We start from the raw sequence: 22,280 nt of genomic DNA, 5'->3' as shown, positions 1-22,280 counted from the left end.
TAATTATCATTGCCTTTACTTTGTGATGGTGCAGTCAGATGACATTTCATTGATTTTATGAGTGGTTTTAGATTTTTTTTTATTTTTTATAAAAAAGTATTTTTTTATATATGTAAATGAAATGTATGCCACATAGTGAAAAAATTATAATTACTTTCATACATCATAACTATGAGATTTAAAAAAAAATAACTGCATACCAAGTCATAATTATGAGATCCAAAGCCAAGATTCTGACATAAATTGAAATTATGAGATAAATAAAATTTTCACGTAATAATCAAGAATGTAAAAAATTACTTTTTAGAATAGTTTTTACATTTTGATCTCAATTATTGTTTAGAATCTCATTTTTAAATTTAAATCTCATAATTATGACAATCGTAATTAAGAGCATTAAAACATCAAAATTATGACGTCAACGATCTCAGTGTTAATGCTTTAATCTCATAATTGACTTGGTCATGATTATGAGATAAAAATTCTAAATTTTAATATTTAGTTTCTCGATTTCACCTTTAAATCTCATACTTTTGATTTAGTATCTCAGTTTCAACTTTAAATCTCAAATATATGACTATGTATCTCAATTGCGACTTTTTAAATCACAATGACATTATCTCATTTCAACTTTTATTTCATAATTATAACTTTTATAACCACTATTTCACATACTATATATATTATTTACAGTATATACTAGACTGTATACTTGTTATCGATGTTTTACAACTGCACTATGAGATAGTTGTTTTTCATATTTCTCTATGACTGGATGATTTGACCCCTAACACGTTTTGCATACTAATTCAACAATTCATTGAATTATAACAAATAAAAAAAAGATAAACTCTTTTCCTTTGTATTGCACAAAGCCATGCGAAATTCTGTCACAATGCTCCTCTCACATTTACTTTATTAGCTTACCAACAATGCCGTTTGTACTGTGGAAAAATGGCAAAATTGCCAAGTCCTCAGGAAAGACATTTTACAGCTTAATGCAGATGAATAAACATTGTGAGCTCATTCTGAAAGGTGTGTTTGCCAAACGTAGTGCGCTAATTGTATCTAACTTCAGTATCTGTTACTGAAAATGAGCCTATTAACTTGTTCCAGAAAATGAGCTAATAAAACTGCATTTTCCACATAAAGATAAACTGATTACACCATAAATGCAATTGCTGCCGGTGCCAACAATGTTATATGTGAGTGTTAAACATGAAAAACATACATTCATTGTAACGCAGATTGGACCTGCTCTAAAAATTCATTTTAAAATAAAAGGTTACAGACAAAGTTTGAAAATCCACGTCAATCTTTGAGTATTCAATGTAAAATATCTCAGCAACCATACTTAGATTGGCCGTGAGCATGGAGGCTTTTTTAAAAGGGTGAGCAATGACCAAAAGCATCCTAGAGCTCTAGCAGGACTCTCAATAAAAATCCCCCAAGAGCTTTGGAGTGAGATTCTGCCAAAGGATCTTAGATCGCAACTCTCTGTTAACTCAACATGTGCTTATGCACTTAACTCATTCTCTCTCTTTCTCCAGTTTGTGCACGTGCACACTTACGCTCAGCTTTAAAACCAAACAAGCTTACTACCTAGGCTACATTTTACACATAGGCATGCATCTTAATTATATGCTGCCTCTTAAGATGATTTGATTTAGACAAATTCTAAGGCAGACTACTGTAGCATATTTACAATATTTACTTATCCTACTGTTGGCTTAGCAACATGATACTGTCAAACTCTTTTGGAATCAAATGATTTGAGTCAAATATCCCACATGGAGCTCTATTTGTGTGCCACAAAGACATGCTGCCTATTCAAACATTGTTCAAATTGGTAATTTAGGAGGCGATAGTTAGGATGCAAACAGTCAATATCAGCTCATTAGGTTTTAAAACAGAGCTTTAAATTACTTCCAACATGCCAGCAGTTCATAAGTAAAATGCTACCCGAGACATGCTCTGATTTCCTCTAAGATTTCCTTAAATGCAAGTGTGATTTTTCTCAACAATGCCTTAATACAACCTCAAAAAAAGAATACAATATTTGCAGGGGTAATGGAATCACGGCTCTAATGGAAAGAGCTCATTATGCATTCACAGCAGATAAGCCTGTCTGGCTATTATTACGACAGTGAGACAGCAGAGGTGTGAGGAATGTGTAGCCAGACCATTACACTTCGATCCAGGCAAGAGCGTTAGTATGTGAATGATTATCATTATATGGAAAAAGACTTTGTGACACTGGGTTAAAATTTAAGAGAATAAAAAAATGCTACTAGAAGTTAAGGTTGGATGCCTATTTTTCTCCCAATTTTTGAAATGGCAGAAGAAAAATAGCCATGCCATTATAGCTGATCCCAGCTTAGGTAATACATCTCTCAAAATTATTTCACAAGAGTCAGGTGAATTTCAAAGCTGGAAATTAGCATTATTGAGGGATGCATATTTATGATATATCAGCACCATATTGCATACTAATATATCCTCATTTATCTATATTTGTTGTTACTGGATGATGTCGAATATTTAATTGTAAATGTTCATTTATAGTATTTTTTTACATACAAATTACATTGTTGTTATCTAAAAACACATGTACATTTTTTTAAAATGCAATGTTGTGGTACCTAAATTCACAAACAGTTGAATTTAGTTTTTCAACTTTAATTTGTTTAGAAACCAAAGCACTATTACAGTACATATTACAAGAAAATATTATTTCAGTTTTTCTACCTCAAAATTTAATGTTTAATACACTGTTACTAGGGTTGCAAAGGGATGTAAAATTTCTGGGAACTTTCCAAAAATCCCAGGAAAAAAAAAAAAAAAAATATATATATATATATATATATATATATATATATATATATATATATATATATATAAAAAATCCTGTAAAATTTAAACGTAAATGTAAAATTCTGGAATGTTTCCAAATTTACTGGAAATTTTCCACCTTTTTGCAACCCTAATTGTTACATTCTTTGCAATTGTAATAGTAAAAAAAAAAAAAAAAAAATCAAGTTATCACCCAAACCGTAAAAATAATTATCAGCTTATCTGTATTGTCCAGAACTACTTACACACATTAAATTAACTGTGGCTTCCAAGAGAAGATTGGAAATAAATTGAGTATTCTAAACAGACTTGGGAGATTCTAAGAATCACTTTAATGCAGTTTAGAAGCCTCACAACGGCCAGACCCTCTTAAACTTGAGATAATTGAATCGAAGGCATCATCTGTCTCCATAAGTGATCATCCTGAGTCCAAACCAGCTGCCCACAGAGCAATTACTTCCAGGAGACATTACGATTTAGCATTGATATAAAGCTATCGGATGATGTCATAAACCGCATACCACAATCAGATAAGCGGCCAATTTACGATCACATAGCTATTCTCATACAAGCCTACACATTTAATATGGATGGACGAGGAGTGGCCATTAATATGTCTCTATGCCTCATACATTAAGCAGGTCCAAGTACAGCACCAGACAAAGAGAATTATAGACATGTTTATTATGCCACATTGACGAATGCGCTCTAACATCTAAACACTGGTGCTTTTTAGTTCATTCCCCAACGTTTAGTTTATCGTCTCATTATAGCGAATGAGTCTTCATTCCCTTGGATTTACGAAGCAGTTTGCCTCCTCACTAAAACCCATCCAGCTTTCATCTCTGGAATTATCACCACACGGCACCCTGGCAGATGAGGGGTATTTGTCCTTGGGCTTGCAGATCGTAGACGTCTTGATGTTTATTTGTTTAGATCGTAATTCCGGCTTCCCCTTCGAATCGACTCTACGCTAAGCTTTCGTAAATCAGAGTGACACAGTCTCTTCTCAAAGAGGAAGATCTGGAATTATTTGCCTCTGACAACGTGCTAATACTGCTGAACTGGATGACAGCAATGTGAAAACACAGCCGGGCCATGATGCGGAAAGGATATGTGAAGCACATGGGCTCGCGGACAAACAAATGCTCTCTGGCACTCTGTGGAGCGAAGAATTTCTACTGTACGGCTTAATATAGTTTAAATGACAGCTGGGGCTGATAGAAGAGCTGATGATTGATGGAGAGAGAGTCAATCAGAGCACAGAGAGCTGTCAGATATGAGAGATCATGCTCTTTTGTCACCTACAGGCCAGACTTCCCAGACTGAAGTGATGTGCCATCATGAATAAGCCAGAGGCAGACAGCATCACAGACTGGCCTCCCTCGGACATGTCACAGGCCATTGTGTTGAGAAGTGAAGCTGGTTCAAAAATACTGTACACTTATAAGCGCAAATCATACGAAAATGTACATTGTCAGAAATAAAATTTAAAGGCCAAAATTTGCCCTTTTAAAGGAGCATTTCTTTCATTATGAGCACGTTTTTTCTCTAACACACATAAAATGCACATCATCCACTGATTTTAAACACATTTTGCAAATAATAAATGAAGTAATCTCAATCTAAACATCTGCCCTATAGGAGCTAGAAGGTAGAAGATAAAACTGAAATTGGCGGATACAAAAAGCAATAGGCCTAATTATTTTCATGTTATGGCCAATAACCAATATTATTTTGTATTGTAAACGATATACTAGTATTCTGTCCAAATGGATAAGAAAATAATGTATGCATCAAACAATTTTAAGTTACGGACTGAAAAATTTATGATTGTTGTATATTTGTTTGTTTAACAGTATTATTAAATTATCAAAGATTAACTTTAAAGGCATAGCTCACCCAAAAATTGAAATTCTGTCATCATATACTCAATCTTAAGCGGTTTTTTTTTATTAAGCAAACAAAGCAATAAAGACCTATAAACAAGGGAAAAACTGGTAAATACTTAGAGAATACAAACCTTAAGCTATTACAAAGCTGTAGGAGTTTCTTTTTTCTGCTGAACACTAAAATATATTTTGAAGAATGTTGTTAACCAAACAGTTGCTGGTAGCCATTGACTTTTGTAGAGGGGAAGAAAATACAATGGAAGTCAATGGCTAACAGCAACTGTATACTTACCAAAATTCTTTCATACAGGTTTGAAACAACACGAGGGTGAGTAAACATGAAAACATTTTCATTTTATCCTTTTAAATGAGTGCTAGATGATGGAAATGGTAATATAAATACACAAAATTGAAGAATCTGGCATGGGAAATTAAATAGTCAATAGTGACCAATATATATTTTTTTATATAAACGGTTACATTAAAAACGTTTTTTTTTTATTTTATTATAGTTTATTATTTCTGATGAACATGAATGCAAAAATTATTTAAAAAGAAAAAGAAAAAAAAAGTTATACTTCGACATGAGAGTTCAATGGGTCTGTAATCCTCAGTCCCATCTGTGCACACATCAATTTCACTTGTGCTGACTGGTTGATGTTTAAGAATGTCGGTGTGTTTTGATGGTTGATGGTAAATCCTCTTGACAAGCCAGGGTTGAGCAAAAGTCGACCTGATGGTCGGTTGCTTGAAGAGCAGAGATCTGCAAACTAAGGAGCAAGGCATCACTGTCTGCAATCCTTCTAATATCATTGATTTCCCTGTCCTTACTTTCTCCACCATACCTCGTTTCACGCACTCACTGATTGCTGCTGTTTATGAGTGATCGCCACACTAATTACTGTTCTCATGTAAACACAATGCATCCACATCATTAAACATCATTAAAGGAGCATTTGTTACGATTGCACTCTGGCTGTTAATAAAACAATTTCAAAATGTTAGCCAGGCCTTTTCCGGCCTCACTAGGAAATTTTCCAATTATGAAGGGTTCATTAAAAACAGGAGTTTACTGGGGAGTGGGGACTGACTTCACCCGTGACGGGTTCGGATGAACGGTAGTTTGAGAAAGCAGAACGGGTCATTTAAATTTAAAGAGCCGGCCTTCAGCAAACTCCAAATCAAGGAGGTGAACATAGTTGCAATAAGGTTGCCGAAATTTGATGTGGTGCAGAAACATTTTCTCGCAATTACAGGTCATCGTCTGCTGCCAAGCAAAAACACAAATATCTCTAGCCAGATGTATGTAAAAACACCAATTTTCATTTGATTGCCCTCCGCTCTTACACATTTTAAGTGTGTTACGAAAAAAACAAAAAAATTCAGTTTGTTACGGTTCACTCAGTTGAACATACATGCCAAAATGTTTTCCAAATTTCATCCTGATGGAAAGCAAACACCACATATGAACTTTTATACAAATTATCCACCAGCACACACATGCACAATCCATCCACACATCGCTGGGCTCCTCCAAACACAGCAAGAGTTTAGGAAATCAGATACACGTGTATAAAAACACAGCTGGTTTTCCAAATGGTGGATAAAGGCTGTTTACCTTCTGGAAGAGTGCGGGAACCTGCTGCAGCTTCAACCTGTTGAAGACAAACACGTCGTACATGCCAGCCACGGCCAGCACCGTCACGCCTTGTTCCTTCCACAGCATGCTACAGGAAGCACACGCCAAGGTGCCTAAGAACCACATCCAGCTCCATCCATGTGCACCGCTCGTCCTCAGGGAGCAGTGGCGTATGTAGCAGCATATGGCCAGGAGAAAGAAGAGGGCGGCTCCCACGTCGGCCCGGCCCACGATGCCCGCCACAGCCTCAGTGTGGATGGGATGAGCGGCAAAGAGAAGCCCGGCCAGCAGGCTCCAGCAACCAGACCCCAGCAGCAGGCTTGAGAGGCTAGTGAACAGGGCGGTCGTCGTGCAGTGTAGAACCACATTAACCAGGTGGTAACCCCAGGGATCTAAGCCACCCAGGGCATAGTTGAGTCGAAAAGAGAGCGTGCAGAGTGGGCGGTAGGACTTGTGGCTACCGCTGTGGGTGAGAAGTGTCCCCCAGAAGTCATCGTAGAAGATGTTGATCCAAGGCGTTTCAGGGAAAAGGTCCTGGTTGGTCTTGATAGCACGGCTGTGTGGAGAAAAAGAAAGAATTAAGATTCAAGTGGATTAAAATTCAATGAATTTACTATTAATTAATTAGGATACTGTAGGGCTCTACAAATTCCGCTATGCGGAAAACGCAAACGGAATCCAGTCATAAGAATTTACTGTATAACGTAGAATGTCATGGAATTCGCCAAATTTTGGATGAATAAATCAAAAGTAGGTCAGTACACTTAAATCAAAGAGAAATATGGACAAGTGTCTGTGAATATTAAGCAACAAAAATACTATTTTGATATGAATCGTGTGAATGAATGGCACAGACGCAGTATAGTTTTTCTACACGCTTTTAAAGCGCACGTGATGCTCTGGTTTTCAGCTTTTGCTCAACATATGAATGTATGAACACATGAACATAATCTCTAGAACTGCTTGTCATATCATATACAAACAGGAACTTAAAGGTCTTCACATCAACCCATCAAAATAAAAGTTTGGTTTAACTTGAAGAAACTGTGACAGAAGTATATTTACTTTATTTAATGATAGTACTACTACTACTAATAAAATCATAATTAAAACATTGTTTTTAAAGGAATATTTACCCCCCCCCCAAAAAAAAAGTAAAATGTAAGTTTTTCTGAAAAATACAATATAATAATATAATACAATATAACAATATACAATATAATACATATAAATGAATAATTATTCTTAACATTTTATGAAAACATTAAAATGTAATCCAGAAAATATAATTATATAATACATACTTATTCATTATTTCATTATATGTTCTGGTTTACATTTTAATGTTTTCATAAAATGTTATATATATATATTTTTATTATTATTATTAATTTAACCATTAAAAAAAAGAGTCAAGAAAAATATAAACTGAATCCAGAAAAGAAAAGAATTTAGAAAAAAAATATAAGTGAATATAGGAAAAATTTTTATGAATATTATAAGGCCCTTATACTGCTTTTAAGAGTGATGGGTGGGTTAGTCCTTAAACCACATCACACTCGTTGTATTAGTGCATGAGCTATGACAGACATTCATCCCTTGCTGAATTTCCAACAGAGCAATCTTAATAAAGGATCACGAGAGTGCATGACTAAAACACATCACAGGCATGAGACCATATGTGAAAGTATAACTGCATGTAAACTGAACACTGACAAAATCTTTCAGCTTTTTCAAAGTCATTCAGTAAGGCAAGCATCACCCCTATTTTTTTGTCAAATCCTCTAAGTATTAAACTCTGGCATATAACCAAACCTGGACCATTTTGTGCTGCAGACATGGACATGACAGGACTCAATAACATTCAGAAATTCTTGTTTAACTCTAAACATACTCTTTTATTTGATTAGACTATTCCATTATATTCTCTTCAGGAACAACACAAAGTTCTTCACACAAAGTTGGTCTTTTAATTAAGCCTGTGAGGTTTGACTGGGACACAATAAGATAGATCCTCAGAAGAAAGAGGAGGGAACATTGATTCTGACTTTCCTCAATGTTTAGAAAGTGAGGACATGTGCTTCACCCTTGAACGAAAACAAATAAAAGTTCAACAGAAAGACAGGGACCTCCATTTAGCCGTAAGCAAGCACGAAGTGGTACCAAATGCCCGTCAATCAAACCAACCCAACTGTGCCAGAAACCATCTAGGAAACTGAGAGACAAACAACTAAGGGGAATGAAAAATGTATGAAGATGGCCAAATGTAGAAGAGAATGAGTGAGTGGAAGAATAAATGTGCAGTTTACTCCCTGGGAAAAAGCTAGGGACTCTAAATATGTCTGAAGAAGGTCTTATAAAAGCGTAGAGTTGTTCAGGGAACAGGAGGAGGCAGGGTGGGATATGCTCTGAGGGCCACAGACACACACTGTGCCCACGCAGTCTGCCTGTGTTGCGCCGCCCAACAAGACAGAGAGAAAGCCCTCAAGGCAATCAAACAACACAAACACGTGTAAACAAAGCAACTAGGCAGTTACGTTATTCCATATGCAGTCATCCGTGCCAAAATCCATGTCATTCAAACCAAAGCTAGTGGTATCTTGCTGTGAAACAAACCCCCTCTACCTCCTGTGATCATGAATGTATGCCTGAGCACAAGAAGATGCTGCTGAACTGTCGAGCGTAATTAGTCTCCTTAGAGAGTGCAAGCAATGACATAAGCTGTAATTAAAATATGCAATGGGAAATACGTGACAAGTGCGATAACGCACCATCAGTGCAACTGAATAATCAGCCGTCACAGCAATGGCGCCAAGAACATGCAATTAACACAGAATGGAGACAAAAGTTTTAATGGAAACATGTTTACAAGAGAAAGATATGAAGCAAAAAGAGCAATGGATCCCTGGCTGTAGAGCGAGCCAAAGTCTTTGATCATTTGTTACTTGCACAGTGGCCAGCAGCGAACGTCTGTCTACCAGTCGCCCATGAGAACAGATGGAACTGGGAAAAGCGAGGAGATGTTACGACAGACTAAACTGCCAAGAAGAACTAGTTCAGGATACGCTTCAACTTCTTGGTTGTCTTGGGGGAAATTTTCAACAAGACGTGTTGAAATTGCAGCCATTGCCTTGTAAGAGTCCACAAGAAAAACAGATGCTCTGAGAACTACATTTCTCCATGAGATAAAGCGCTCCGTCATCAGACACATTTAAATTCCCTGCATTGACTTCGAATCACTCACTTTCTTGGCAGAATTTCACGATTTCTTCCCCCTCAGGTATCCCTGGTATATTTTCTCCAAGCCATTCGTCAAATTAGATCTTCATCCTTCCAAACAAAAGGATAACACGAGAGCCATTGTGGTTCAATTACCATCATTTGGAAGAAGGTGCCAATTTACTGGATATTTCGGTGAGCCAGAGAAAACAAACACCATTGCCTGAAGACTTGACACCCAGAAGCCCAGACATGACAACAAACTCTGTGCCAGGCCTGGCAGGCAGGGGCTTCTGAGATCGGCTTTCACGTGAAGAAACGATCACTTGGAGCTCTGGTGGTGGATCGTAACTGAATATCAGTAACAGTGGAAGCTCTCAGAGTGCGTGAAATCTTGAGCCACTGCCTGATTTGGCTTGACAGCACCCCGAGGAAATCGGACTCCCTAGAATGATTCTAATTGGAGTTAGTGAGACAAATAATGTGAAAGCTAATCTCTTGCACGGACTGATCTTTCTCACCTGTAAAGAAAGTAGAGAGGGACTGAAAGTTTTTACATGCAAGAGTGCGTTCTTACTCTTGACAACTCTCAGGGGAGCGGTGGTATCACGCGATCCCGAAACTGGCCACTTTTCTTCATCTAGAGTCCAATCAGCGTGCTGGGGATACTGTGACCACATCTGTCAAAGAATGTTTGCTTATCGCTCTATCCCTGCCGTGACTGGCACGTTGTTACGTTTTGGCTGACCGCAGCTCTAATGAGAAGTGAAATCCAAAATAAGTCCTGTGTAATCTAGAGCCCAGTTCCCTCAGACTGCGAGCAAGATTCAGCTCTGCGGCCATGAGAGGAGCTTTAATGCTGTGGTGTCGATGGCAGGCTGCGACCTTAGTGTTTTCAGACAAGTACAGCTTTGCTACATCCAAAACAAAGGCTTAAAATTCGAGCCAAAAGCAAAACAAACCATGCAAAGAGTCTGGTCTCTGGAATCACAAAGCAACAAAGTGACCAATAACGGAGTGACCATATTCCAAGGATTGACTTTCCTCCTTTACGAATCAGATGGATACTTAGTCTCGACGCGTGATTATCTGCACAGAGGAAATTCTTTCCGCCAAAGTGCATGAACGTCAGCAGCCGTTCCTATAATACAAGTACATTCAGGGTCTATACGTTTTAACAAAACAAACATAGCTCCCTTGAATCGCGGCAAAAATGGTTCCAGATATTCTTCTGAAAAGTTTGAGACAATGCATAATTGTTTTCTATTTGTGCCAGCAAGTGAAAGAGGCGGGGGCGGGGGAGAGCACAGGCAGTAGGAGATGTGTTTTTCAGTCTGCCAAGTATGTGTCATCACCCGGCTTCAGTGTCTGAAAGGGCCGCAGTCATATTTTGAGAGTGCATACAGAGAGGCCATCCGGTCTGTCCACTCTGCTCTCCTGCCTGGGCTTTTGTCTAAGGTTTCTTCCCATGAGAATGCCTGCAGGTCAATAACAGAATACCTTCCCCTTATGTGGTGCTTATGCGAGAAGAGCTTTCAGGGACAAGAGCCTTTTTCTATTGTGCAGTTTCTGGAGAAAAGCTGTATGGGCTATAAAAGAGGAAAATCAATTAATTTGTCAGAATAAAGAACTGAACTGTTGAGGAAACACAATCCAAGCTGAGCAGCTCACAAAAAAAGTACAAAATGTCTTTCTTTCATATATTCTTTTATTTATACTCTCTCTCTTTCTATCAGTCGTTCTTTTATTCACTTTTTCAAGATTCTTTTGTTCAATCTTTTACTTCATTCTTTTCTTCAATCTTTCATTCTTTCAGTCTTTTTTTTTTTACTTCAGTCATTTCATTCTGGAGGTCATTCTTATATTTTCATTAGTTCTTCCTGCCATTTTTTCCATACTTTTTAATTAATTCATTTATTCGTTAATTATTTTGAGTTCATTTTATCATTCATACTTTTTTAATTGGTCTGCTGGTCATTCTTGCATACTTTGTCATTAGTTCTTCCTGCCATTTTTCCACACTTTTTCATTCATTCATTCATTCATTCATTCCTTTAAATTCATTATTTTTTTTGCACCAAATTAGTCAATTAATTCTTTCATTCCTTTACATTTTTTCATTCCTTTGCATTCATTCAATCATTTGCATTCATTCATTCATTTGCATTCATTCACTCACTTTCTCATTCATTTGCATTCATTTGTTCTTTTTGCATTCAATTTCATTCTTTTGCATTTTCTCATTCTTGTGGCTTGTGCTCGACACCTAAAATCAATGGGAACCTGAAATCATGTTGGTTTATTACCAAGATGTCACTACAGGCTACCACATCTGATACTGCAGTGAATCCTTCCTGAAGTTCCTCTGATGAAGAGCATCGGGTCATGCCGCAAATCATTTCAAAAGTCTTACCGCATCACAACTTCCTCGAAATAGGAAATAAAAAAATCTGTTTGCATAAATAAATAATTTATACATGGCAAATTATCGAGGCGCAAACAGGTTTCAAAAGGCTAATGAATTCATATGGCTGGATAGAAAAACAAACTATTGACATTTTAAAGTCGCAAAATGCATTTTGTCATCAATTTACACTAAATAAATGTCAAATAATAAGCGAGGCACAAAGAGATCTCTTAAGACATTAACTAATAGATTTGACACTTTGAACTGTTCCTTGTTAAACAAAAGAAAATCAATAGCACGGCAAACTAAGTCAATGCATTTCAATGCGAGTCTGGCAAGCTAGTCAAAATGTCAGCTGGTGTATTATTGAATTATGGTCAGACAGAGTGAGACTAAAGGCTTTCAGTCGGTGGGCTTCAACAAACAGTGAAGCAGACACACACTGAAAGGGTCGGGGGCTCCGCAGACGGAACACACCATCTCGGGCCACCATGAAATCAACATGGTCATGGCTGGACATTGTTGATCTAAACGCCACAATAGCCACATTATCTAGTTTGCAACCATGTCAAAGTAAAAAGAGAATGGGGGTGGACTCTCGTTTTTGCCATTCCTAAGAAAAAAAAAGAAAAAAAGAAGCATGATTCAATTTATGGCACTTGCATCTTTTCCAGAAAATAATATACACATCAGCATCCATTTTTACTTTTTTAGCCGCATGAATGAACCAATTGTCCACTAATGGCAAATCAATGAAAACGCCATTTCCATTTAGGCACTTATTGACAAAAAAAAAAGTCCACTCAGCACATTGACTACAAAATTAGCATGGTGAAAAAGCGACCACCACTTTTCATTATAAACAGCTTTTACACGACTCACTATTAGGCCAATTGCTTTACTAAGAGGACAACATTACATGGCAAGTAATCAGATAATGGAAGAAAGAATAGGAGAAAAGATGGTGACTGTCACTCCTTTCTCCACTTCCTGTGTGTCTGTTAAACATTGTACTGTAAAAGGCAGAAAACTATTTACAAAGCATGCAGCTTTGGCCAAAAGGGATGAGAAAGCATAAGTTACACCCTACACATCTGTCCTGTAACACTTTCATAGACAGTAACAGACTTCCCAGAAGAACAACAAATGTCTGGCCTCTAGGAAAAAAGCATTTTAGAGTTAGCAATTATCAGAAGGCGGCATGAAAGCCACAGAAAGGACATGCCTGGGACATACACTTGCATTTTAGAGTCTCATAAATCTGAGGTCATTCTGTATGCCAAGCTTCCTCACTGCACAAATATACCAGCACGTTCTAGCGTCTCGCCTCCCCTGTCTTATTTCCATACAGACACAATCTGTCAAAAGGAACATCTTTGAATTTTGGCAAAATGATGGGTATCTGAAAATGTTCAATTAAACTAAATAGGAAAAAGCTGTTCCCAGACTTCAGCCCCACATGGCAAACCACTAAATGTCTCCTTATGTTTACACTACTATTAACAAGAACCAAATCAGACCAAAGAAAGCTGAATTTCTGCCAGAGTTTGTCCAAGATCTTGATCTTCAGAAATGCCATCCATATATACACACATTTATCTAATAAAAGCGTTTCAAAAGTTTGAGTTATTAAAATCTTTTATAAAATACAGTACAATAATACAGTAAAAACAGAAATATTGTAAATATTATTACAAGTGAAAAAAAGGTTTTTAAATGTAATTTATTCCTGTGATGTAAAACTGAATTTTCAGCATCATTACTCCAGTCTTCAGAGTCACATGATCGTTCAGAAATCATTCTAACATGATGATTTTCTGCTCAAGAAACATTTGTTAATATCAGTGTTGCAAAGTGAAAATTACTGTCACTTTTAATCAGCTTAATGGGTTATTACTTTAAGAGTACACGCACACAGTTCACAGAGGTGTGAAAGCTTTGTACTGTATCAGGTAAAAACTTTGGAGCTTAGATTCATTTCCTGTGGATCATAAAGTGGCATGTGCGTCATTCAGTCAGCGCTTCATACTGCAAACAAAACCACCTGTTTGGAATCAATGTTGACACATGATACATCTTGCGTAAAGGTTACAAATGTGCTGAACAGGGATTTTCTGAATAGCCATCAAATAGATTGTTAAAACAAATGTACTGTTGAACTGAGTGTGGTGTTCATGACCTACAATATACTGATGTTGAGGGAGTACTGAGCGAAAAATCTTAATTTTTAAGGTTTGTTGCAACTGGAACTGGGTTCTTGAAACAATTCACTCAAAAATCAAAATTGTCATCATTTACTCACCCTCATGTTGTTCCAAATGTGTATGAAATTCTTTATTATGTTGAACACAAAAGACAATATTATGAAGAATTTTGAAGAACCAAACTGTTCCCCACTGACTGCCACAATAAGGAAAAAATACTATGGAAGTCAATAGGATACAACAACTGTTTGATTACCAGCATTCTTCAAAATATCTTCTGTTATGTTCAACATAAGAGAGAAACTCATACAGGTTTGGAACGACGTGAGAGCGAGTAAATGATGACAAAATCTTTAATTTTTTGGTAAACTATCCCTTTAAACCTAAAAACCAAAAGTTCCCAGACTGCCCTCCATATTGGATCTCACACAAACAGGGTTATGGAAATGAATCTTTTTTTTTTTTGATGATTAAATGGTAGTTTTATAGGGGTGTTTTATTGTTTAATAGCAATTTTAATAGTACAGCTCAGCGTTGTCACATTTAACACATTCAGTTTCAAGAACAATAAATAAATTGCCATTATGTAATTTTTAGAGTACAAAATTTGCATAACTAGTAATAGCATAATCTATTATCGTCAAATTGTGCTAATAAATAGGCTGCATAAACTCATAAAGCTACACTGCCATGGTTTGGAAAGCAGTTAAACTACTGTTAACTACTACTACTTTAGTTACTAGGCAACAATGATTAACAAATTCCTCAGGATAAGCTTTGTCAAATGCTACTTAGCTGCTACAATGGATACAAAATGTCATCCATCCAATATCAATTAGCCTAATCTGCCAAATGTGTCATGCTCTGTGAATCTTATGGTAAATAAAGAGGCTTTGTTTTATCCAGAGTTTGACCCAGGTCTGAATACTCAGCCCACTCTCTGGCCACAGTACACAGGCCTCTCAACAGGAGGCTGTTTGTCACGGCTCGAGTCCCTCTGGCCGGAGTGTAATAAATTAGCTGGACTTTGTTCTTGCGTGTTTCTGAAGCTTCTTTGTCTTCCCATGGAGAAAAAAGAGGGAGAGAGTGGGCGACCTGCTCATTGTGTTTGCGTGCAAGACCCATCCTGTTGGGATGGTTTATCATTCGAGTGGCTCTTGTTGACCCACAGGAGCACGTGGGTAGGAAAATGAGGAGAATGACACCGGATGGATGAGAACCAGCTGATGGAATGCAGAGGGGAACATGTGGTCACCCGAGGAGATCCACACAAAAATCTCTTCAGATGGAAGTGAATACACTGCGCCCACTGAGCAGCCCCCCCCCCCCTTTTCTTCCTAAGAATTCTCTTTTTTCCCTCATTTTTGGACCAGTGCACCAGCGACATTCTCAGTTGTTGCCTTGTCAGCGGGGTGTGTTGGCTTTCCGGTGAGTTATGTGCAATAGTCTGGCAAATGTTAGAAATTTTCAAAAAGAACATCTGCATTGTAGACAAAAATCATCAGAAATACTTTGGGAATGGAATGAAATGAAATGAATTCAGCTGAGTGTCTTTTGCGTCTTGTCTTGGCTTTGCTTCCGCCACTGAAGCGCACAGATTCTTGGTCTATGGACACGTGGCGGATGTTCTGAAGTTGCGGGCTGGACTGTCTCCTTGCATGCGATGCAGTTCTTTTATGAAGCATAATAACAAACTGGCCGTGCCAGGCCATGGTATCCTATTGGTTTAGCCGAGACTCACTACAGTTATGGACCATGAACGCCAGTGGCTCAACCAACCAAATCTGAGCATCTTCAGTAAAATATTGGCAGACAAAAACACTTTGCCACCCCCACACAACTCCCACTGCCTTCAGACCATAATAAAGTTTTTTTTCCTGATGCATATGGTTATTCCAGGTCTCCTCCACTGTCTTGACCCCAAAAACTTCGTTCATCAGAAGTCTGATGTGTTGGAGAAGGGATACTGATTACTTCGGCCTTTCAGAAGACACCAGGTAATCTATCAACTAGAGGCCGCGATAGAAAATCAATCAAGAGGAGGCAGAAAGCCCTCCAGGGTGATCTGTGCCGTGCATGATTTATACTTTATTTTTCCCCCCTCAAGAATGAATGGTATTTTACTAATTTTTGGAAAATTGGTAGTCCGTGAATGAAAGAAAGTTTCCAATAAATAATTGAATACACTTAAAATATGGTTTTATTGATGGTTCAGTTTGGTGCAATAAGGTTTTTGAGTTTATTTCAAAGCATGCAACTGAATTAAAACTGCTAAATAAAGTTTACCTAATCCATTTGTGTTAAAAATGGAAAAAGAAAATTAATTAATTAATTCTAAACTATATGCCAGAAAATAGTGCCATAGTTAATGTTAAACTAAAATGGGACAAAAATGCAATGGTAAAAAGTGTAGTATGCTAAATGATATGCAACATTTATATAATTTTATAAAATTTAAAAACCAAATTAAACTAATTATCTTTTGTTGAAAGCTTGATTTAATTGCGAAATGTTTTCCTTAACTGAATTACTGTAATCTCAGTGATGTTTGTATTTTCCCAGTGCAAAATAAAATAATGGGCCAATAAAAAGTTGTAAATAAAACAAAGATTAATGGAGTATGTTTTACAAGAAAAGGCTTTTGCGGGTTTTACCACTTCAAAATGTCATGTTTAATTCAACATGTTACTTGTCTTGTTTCTCTGTAATTATTTATGAAATTTACAAGCGATTTCTTAGTGAAAAAATGTTCAAAGAAGATATTGCAATGTTTTTGTTTTGTTTTTTTTCAGTGTCGTTAAAAAGGAGAAAAGATGTTTTTTGTTCTCTTCATTCTTTGGTTAAAATCCTTCATCCTCTTCTATTATTTTGTCACGGATAATCTTCATAATTACAATGCAAAATCCTTCCAAAACTCTCTCTATTCCACAAAGATTCCCTTTGTTACCGAGCTCACTGGAGCACAAAGCAGACTTCCATGTGTGATTCCACATGTTCCACATTAATTATAGACAATCACAGAGGATGGTTCATGGTGGTGCACAGTGTGATCTCATTAGATGCAACCACACTGTTATCACAGACGCCTCTCGATCAAGCGCACACATTATTAGCTGCACATTAGGAGGCTTGCTCATAATTGAAGGTACATATGTTGACTGTCCCATGTGTGTGTCCTAAGAGTGAAATCACAGATGACCCCCAACAGCACATACATGATGAGACCTTGGCTTTGACCCCGCCCCACTTCCTGCTGTGGAACACATCATCCTTTTAGTATGTCCAAAAATGCATTCTGTACAAAACATAAAACACAACAGCTATATTCCAAAACTTAAGAGAGCTGCATCACTACCTACATACTGCATCATCTTAACAGTCATGGAACCACATAAGTGAGGGATCAGAAATGCTCTCACAGGCTGCAGCAAAAAACGTTGATTAATTTCAGAGGATTTGATGATAGCATGTTGCCAAGCTAACAAAGCGATACTTTAATAAGAATATAAACACTACAAATAAATAGTAGGTAATATTCTCTATTTTTAACTACACTGAGCTATTTTTATGAATATTTTTATTTTATTTTAGAATAATATAATTATTTATAATCAAAATTGGTCTCACTTTAATTGTAATTTTCATTTACTTTCATATATAAAGCCAATAGCCAAAAATACATTGTATGGGTCGAATTTTTTTTTTTATCTTTTATACTACAAATCATTAGGATATTAAGTTAAGATTATGTTACATGAAGACATTCTGTAAATTTCCTACCGTAAATATATCAAAAGTACATTTTTGATTATCAATATGCATTGGTTATTTCATTTGAACAGCTTTAAAAGGCGATTTTGTCAATATATAGATTTTTTTGCACCCTCAGATTCCAGATTTTCAAATCATTGTATCTGGCCCAGATATTATCCTGTTTGTGTGTGCATGTGTATATCAACTTTAAATTAGTTTTTCATTATATATACAGTATAAATATATGTGTGTGTGTGTGTGTGAGAGAGAGAGAGAGAGAGAGAGAGAGAGACCCTGGGCCACAAAACCAGTCACAAGAGTTCATTTAAAAAAAAAATAAAAAGGGCAGAAAAAAAGCTTCCGGAAAACAATCCAAATCACTTAATTCAGTGTGGAATGGCCTTTGACTTTTTAAACAAACTAAGGATTTTCTTAAATTAGTGGCTAGAAGGAAAATGACAGGGGAAAAAGGTTTGCAATACAACAAAATCTTTCCCATTAAGGCGTGACATTAATTCAAAAGTTACCAAAATATATTTAGCGGTGCTATTGCGTGAGACGAAAGTGCCTGGTAATCCTGTAAACATTCTTAAAAGGAACCCAACCAGCCACTTAACTGTTTTTAAATGCTTTGTCCACATGGTGTCAATTTGCATTTTTGTATAGGAGCTCATTTACGCATTTTAGACTTTATAGTCACAGAATCACAGAAACCACACCACCATCCTGGTAAGCAATCCTTTTTTACAGCCTTCTGATTTCGCAATTGACTTTTCAATCATTGTGGGACCACATCAGTTCTCTGATCATCACTAAGATTCAAGCTTGAGTTTCCAATTACCACCCAAAACTAATTAATTCTAAATCATTAATCATTGGTAATTGGAAGTCTAAATCATTGGTAATTGGAAACTCAAGCTTGAATCTGGCAGATTTCGCTGCTTGGGATCCTTTCAAAATATTTAGTTCATCATATGGTTTCAATGAATCAGAACCCCAGAGATCTTCAGTGCACGACTGCAGCTGACCACACCAAGGAGAAACCCATCAGAAAAAAGCTAAAAAAATTTCTCCTCCTCACTCCCTGAGATGAAGAAACCGAGGAATACTCAGCACAGAATCCATCAATCAATACCATGCAGCGCCAAATCTCTACCGTCTTATGGAATCAAACCCAAGCAGTCAGGCCATAGCAAATAACCATACCTTGAATGAGGCCAGTGCCACACCACGCACTTGTCATTATAATTGCATTTTCCTGCCATTAATGTGGAAAAAGTCCTAATACACAATACATTACTGACCCACAAGGAGCTAAAAACATGCCACAGTTACGGCTAAAATGTGCGTGATTGACTTCGCTAAAATGATGATGACAGAATCCATTTGTTTGAAATAAAACTTGGGTATTGGGGAAGTCAGCACTTCAGACGAAGCCTTCTTGACAAATCACTTGCCACATTCCTCCAGATGACAGGACATACGTATATGAACCTAAAGCTGAAATTGCATTCCAGAGGTGTTTTCATTTCCTCTGGAAAGCAGCACAAACATTTGTCAGGAGGAGGCCATTTCCCATTGTCCCAAGTGTGCGTCTTTGAAGTCTTCAATCAAAATCTATTTCCTGATTAGCAACAGCCTTGAGTCTGAGAAAATGAAGTTCACCATGTTGTTTAAACTTGAGCTTTTTTTTGATAAAGTTAATTCAAGAGGTCTTTCATAAACATCCCAATCAGTGACTGTTTACACTCACAGACTTTCGTCAATCCAAATTAAAGCGACAAAATGGAATCACAAGAGGAAATAAGCAATTAATCCCACTAAAATACACCTGTCCACCATTTTTCATTCAAACAGTTAGCCATGCCTTAAACTCAAGCCATTGGATGAGTCATCCAAACAAATCATCACAACCATCTATTTATACTTTTGAGGGAAATCAACCTGCAAATGGATTACTTTCAAAATTCCAGAAATCTTTCAATATATCTGTTAATATTTCCGCCAATGCTGGCCAGCAAACAAGTAATAAAACATTTGCTCTAATAAAAGCGACATGTTTACAAGACTATGCATTAATTCAATTCAGTTGTTATTGAGTTTGCATGAAATTTATAAAAATGTAACTTATGAATTTTACAGATGGTAAAAAAAAGTGCCTAGGATCACAAGAGATTACTACAGACCCCAACGATGCAAGACAAGAGACGGGATTTGCCAACATGTGGGTGATACTTTAAACAGTTCTTTGTTTTAACCAGGAAAGGACTTTCACATGTATGAGAATTTATGATCGAAATCCAAGCCATGGAATGAACACATGAACATGAAACTAAGTGGTGTATATTATGTTGCAGAACAGCAGATGTGATTATAACAACCAACATCTGAAGGAGGTCTGGCTCCCTTCATTCCATATAACACTTCAAAAATGGCTCCAGGTCTGATCTAAAAGTGCATCGTCAATGCATTGTGATGCATCGTGATATTGAATTGAACCGGTCGATTACATGATAATGGTAACCGAACCGTGAGACCAGTGTAGGTTTATACCTCTACAAATAGCCAATCATATTGTACATACATATAAATGACTGACAGTCCAAATTTGCCAATAAAATTGTTTTAGCCATTTTGTCCATCGAACTTATGGAGCAGTTTCGGTACAAACCTAATTTCTTTCCAAATTCCCACAACATTAAGGCAAAAATTAATTTGAATACTTAGTATCTAAAGAGAATAGTGAATGGCATTCATTCGATTTGAGACAGCAATCTTGAAAAATGCAACCGGATCAGACTTTGCGACAAATTACATGAACAACTAAACGTTAAGCAGTTTTTAAATGACTACTAAGCCATTTTAAATAATTGTTCAAAAGCAATGCATCTCTCTGTTTGCACAAAGAAAATTAATAGTTGAACACAGTATAGTGGATAATTTTAGAAAAGTGAATCATTGATTTAAATAGTTCTTGTTCTTTATGTTACCAAACTTTGTTTTTTTACACTTTACACTTGTGTTTTTTTTCTTCATTAAGTACAACACACAGGTAAAGTTAACTGTATTTATGGCAATATAATGTGAATCAGAGTTCTTATTATAATTTCCATCATAATAAAGTATATCTATAATGAAATGCTAATCGACATTATCATTATCACTGCTTAGAATACAATGAAATATTGTGTGCCTTAATTCTTCTGTTTAAGAGGCCACATCATCTCACAAAAGGATTTATTTTAAACTAGGGCTGGGACAACACGTTGAGGTCATCGATGACGTCGATGCAAAAAATACGTCGACGCAAAATATGTGCATCGACTCGTCGGCCTGTTTTTATTTCTCTAAAAAAGTTTTGCTAAACGTTTACCTTATGTGCGCTGAATATACGAGTTGGCCGGATCAACATTCTGTCCAACGTTATATAACCAATCCAGGGGGTTTTCTGCATTGATCTTTTTTTTTGACAGCTGTCAAAGCCTTATTTGATCGGTGAGTGATGTAGAAAACAATGACTGCTGCTCCTGAAAAGACGCGTACGAGAGAGAGCCCCGGCTGCGCACACACTCACAGTCTTCAAACAACACGAGCGCTTCTTGCTCTCTCTCTCCCTTGTGCATATTATTTAAAATCATTAAACACGATAGAAAAAGGGCGAAACACCAAAGTTTCACGCGCGCTCGCGCACTCTCAGTCTTCAAACTACACGAGCGCTGTCTTGCTCTCTCTCTCTCTCTCCCTCGTGCATATTAATCAAAATCATTAGACACGATAGAAAAAGGGCGGAACGCCAAAGTTTCACGTGGAGCATTCTGAGATTTTTTTTTTTCTCCATGACAGGCTGCTTTTTTTTGTTTTGTTTTTTTTTGGGGGGAAAGCATAATAATCAGAAAATAATCATTTATCCCAGCCCTATTTTAAACACTTGACTGATGTTATGAAGTGAATTTGGAGTTAAAACGTTATTAAATGTGGTATTTTCACCTGCTTTCAGATGGAGCAACATCTACAACACAGAGCTGTAGTTAACTGAGAATCATTTGCATTATCGCAAATGATTTCATAATCCTGCGATTATATTGTTTGCAATTATAAAGATTCACTGCTAATCACAAAACCAGCTTTACTGACTAAATGCTCATGACAATCGTGATTAATCGTGCAGCCCTATTACTTACCCATTTGCATTTGCAGAAAATGTCCATTATACATATTTTCTTTGTATTAAGCATATATTTATGATTGTCCGACTTTTTGACATAATTTCACTATTTTAGAATCAAATCAAATCGAAGCCTTGTGAATCAAAA

General features: G+C 36.8%; 1 protein-coding gene across 1 annotated transcript in view; it reads right to left on the bottom strand.

The window, feature by feature from the left end:
• The window catches only part of tmtc2b (transmembrane O-mannosyltransferase targeting cadherins 2b), a 99,620-nt gene that overhangs the window by 43,129 nt on the left and 34,211 nt on the right, over positions 1 to 22,280 (bottom strand). The window contains exon 2 of the mRNA XM_026287226.1: positions 6,364 to 6,940. Within this exon, the coding sequence (XP_026143011.1) occupies positions 6,364 to 6,940 (577 nt within the window). The remainder of the gene's footprint in view (positions 1 to 6,363; positions 6,941 to 22,280) is intronic.

Source organism: Carassius auratus, chromosome 18, assembly GCF_003368295.1.
Source record: "Carassius auratus strain Wakin chromosome 18, ASM336829v1, whole genome shotgun sequence".
NCBI lineage: Eukaryota > Metazoa > Chordata > Actinopteri > Cypriniformes > Cyprinidae > Carassius > Carassius auratus.
This window is presented reverse-complemented; position numbering and strand designations above follow the sequence as displayed.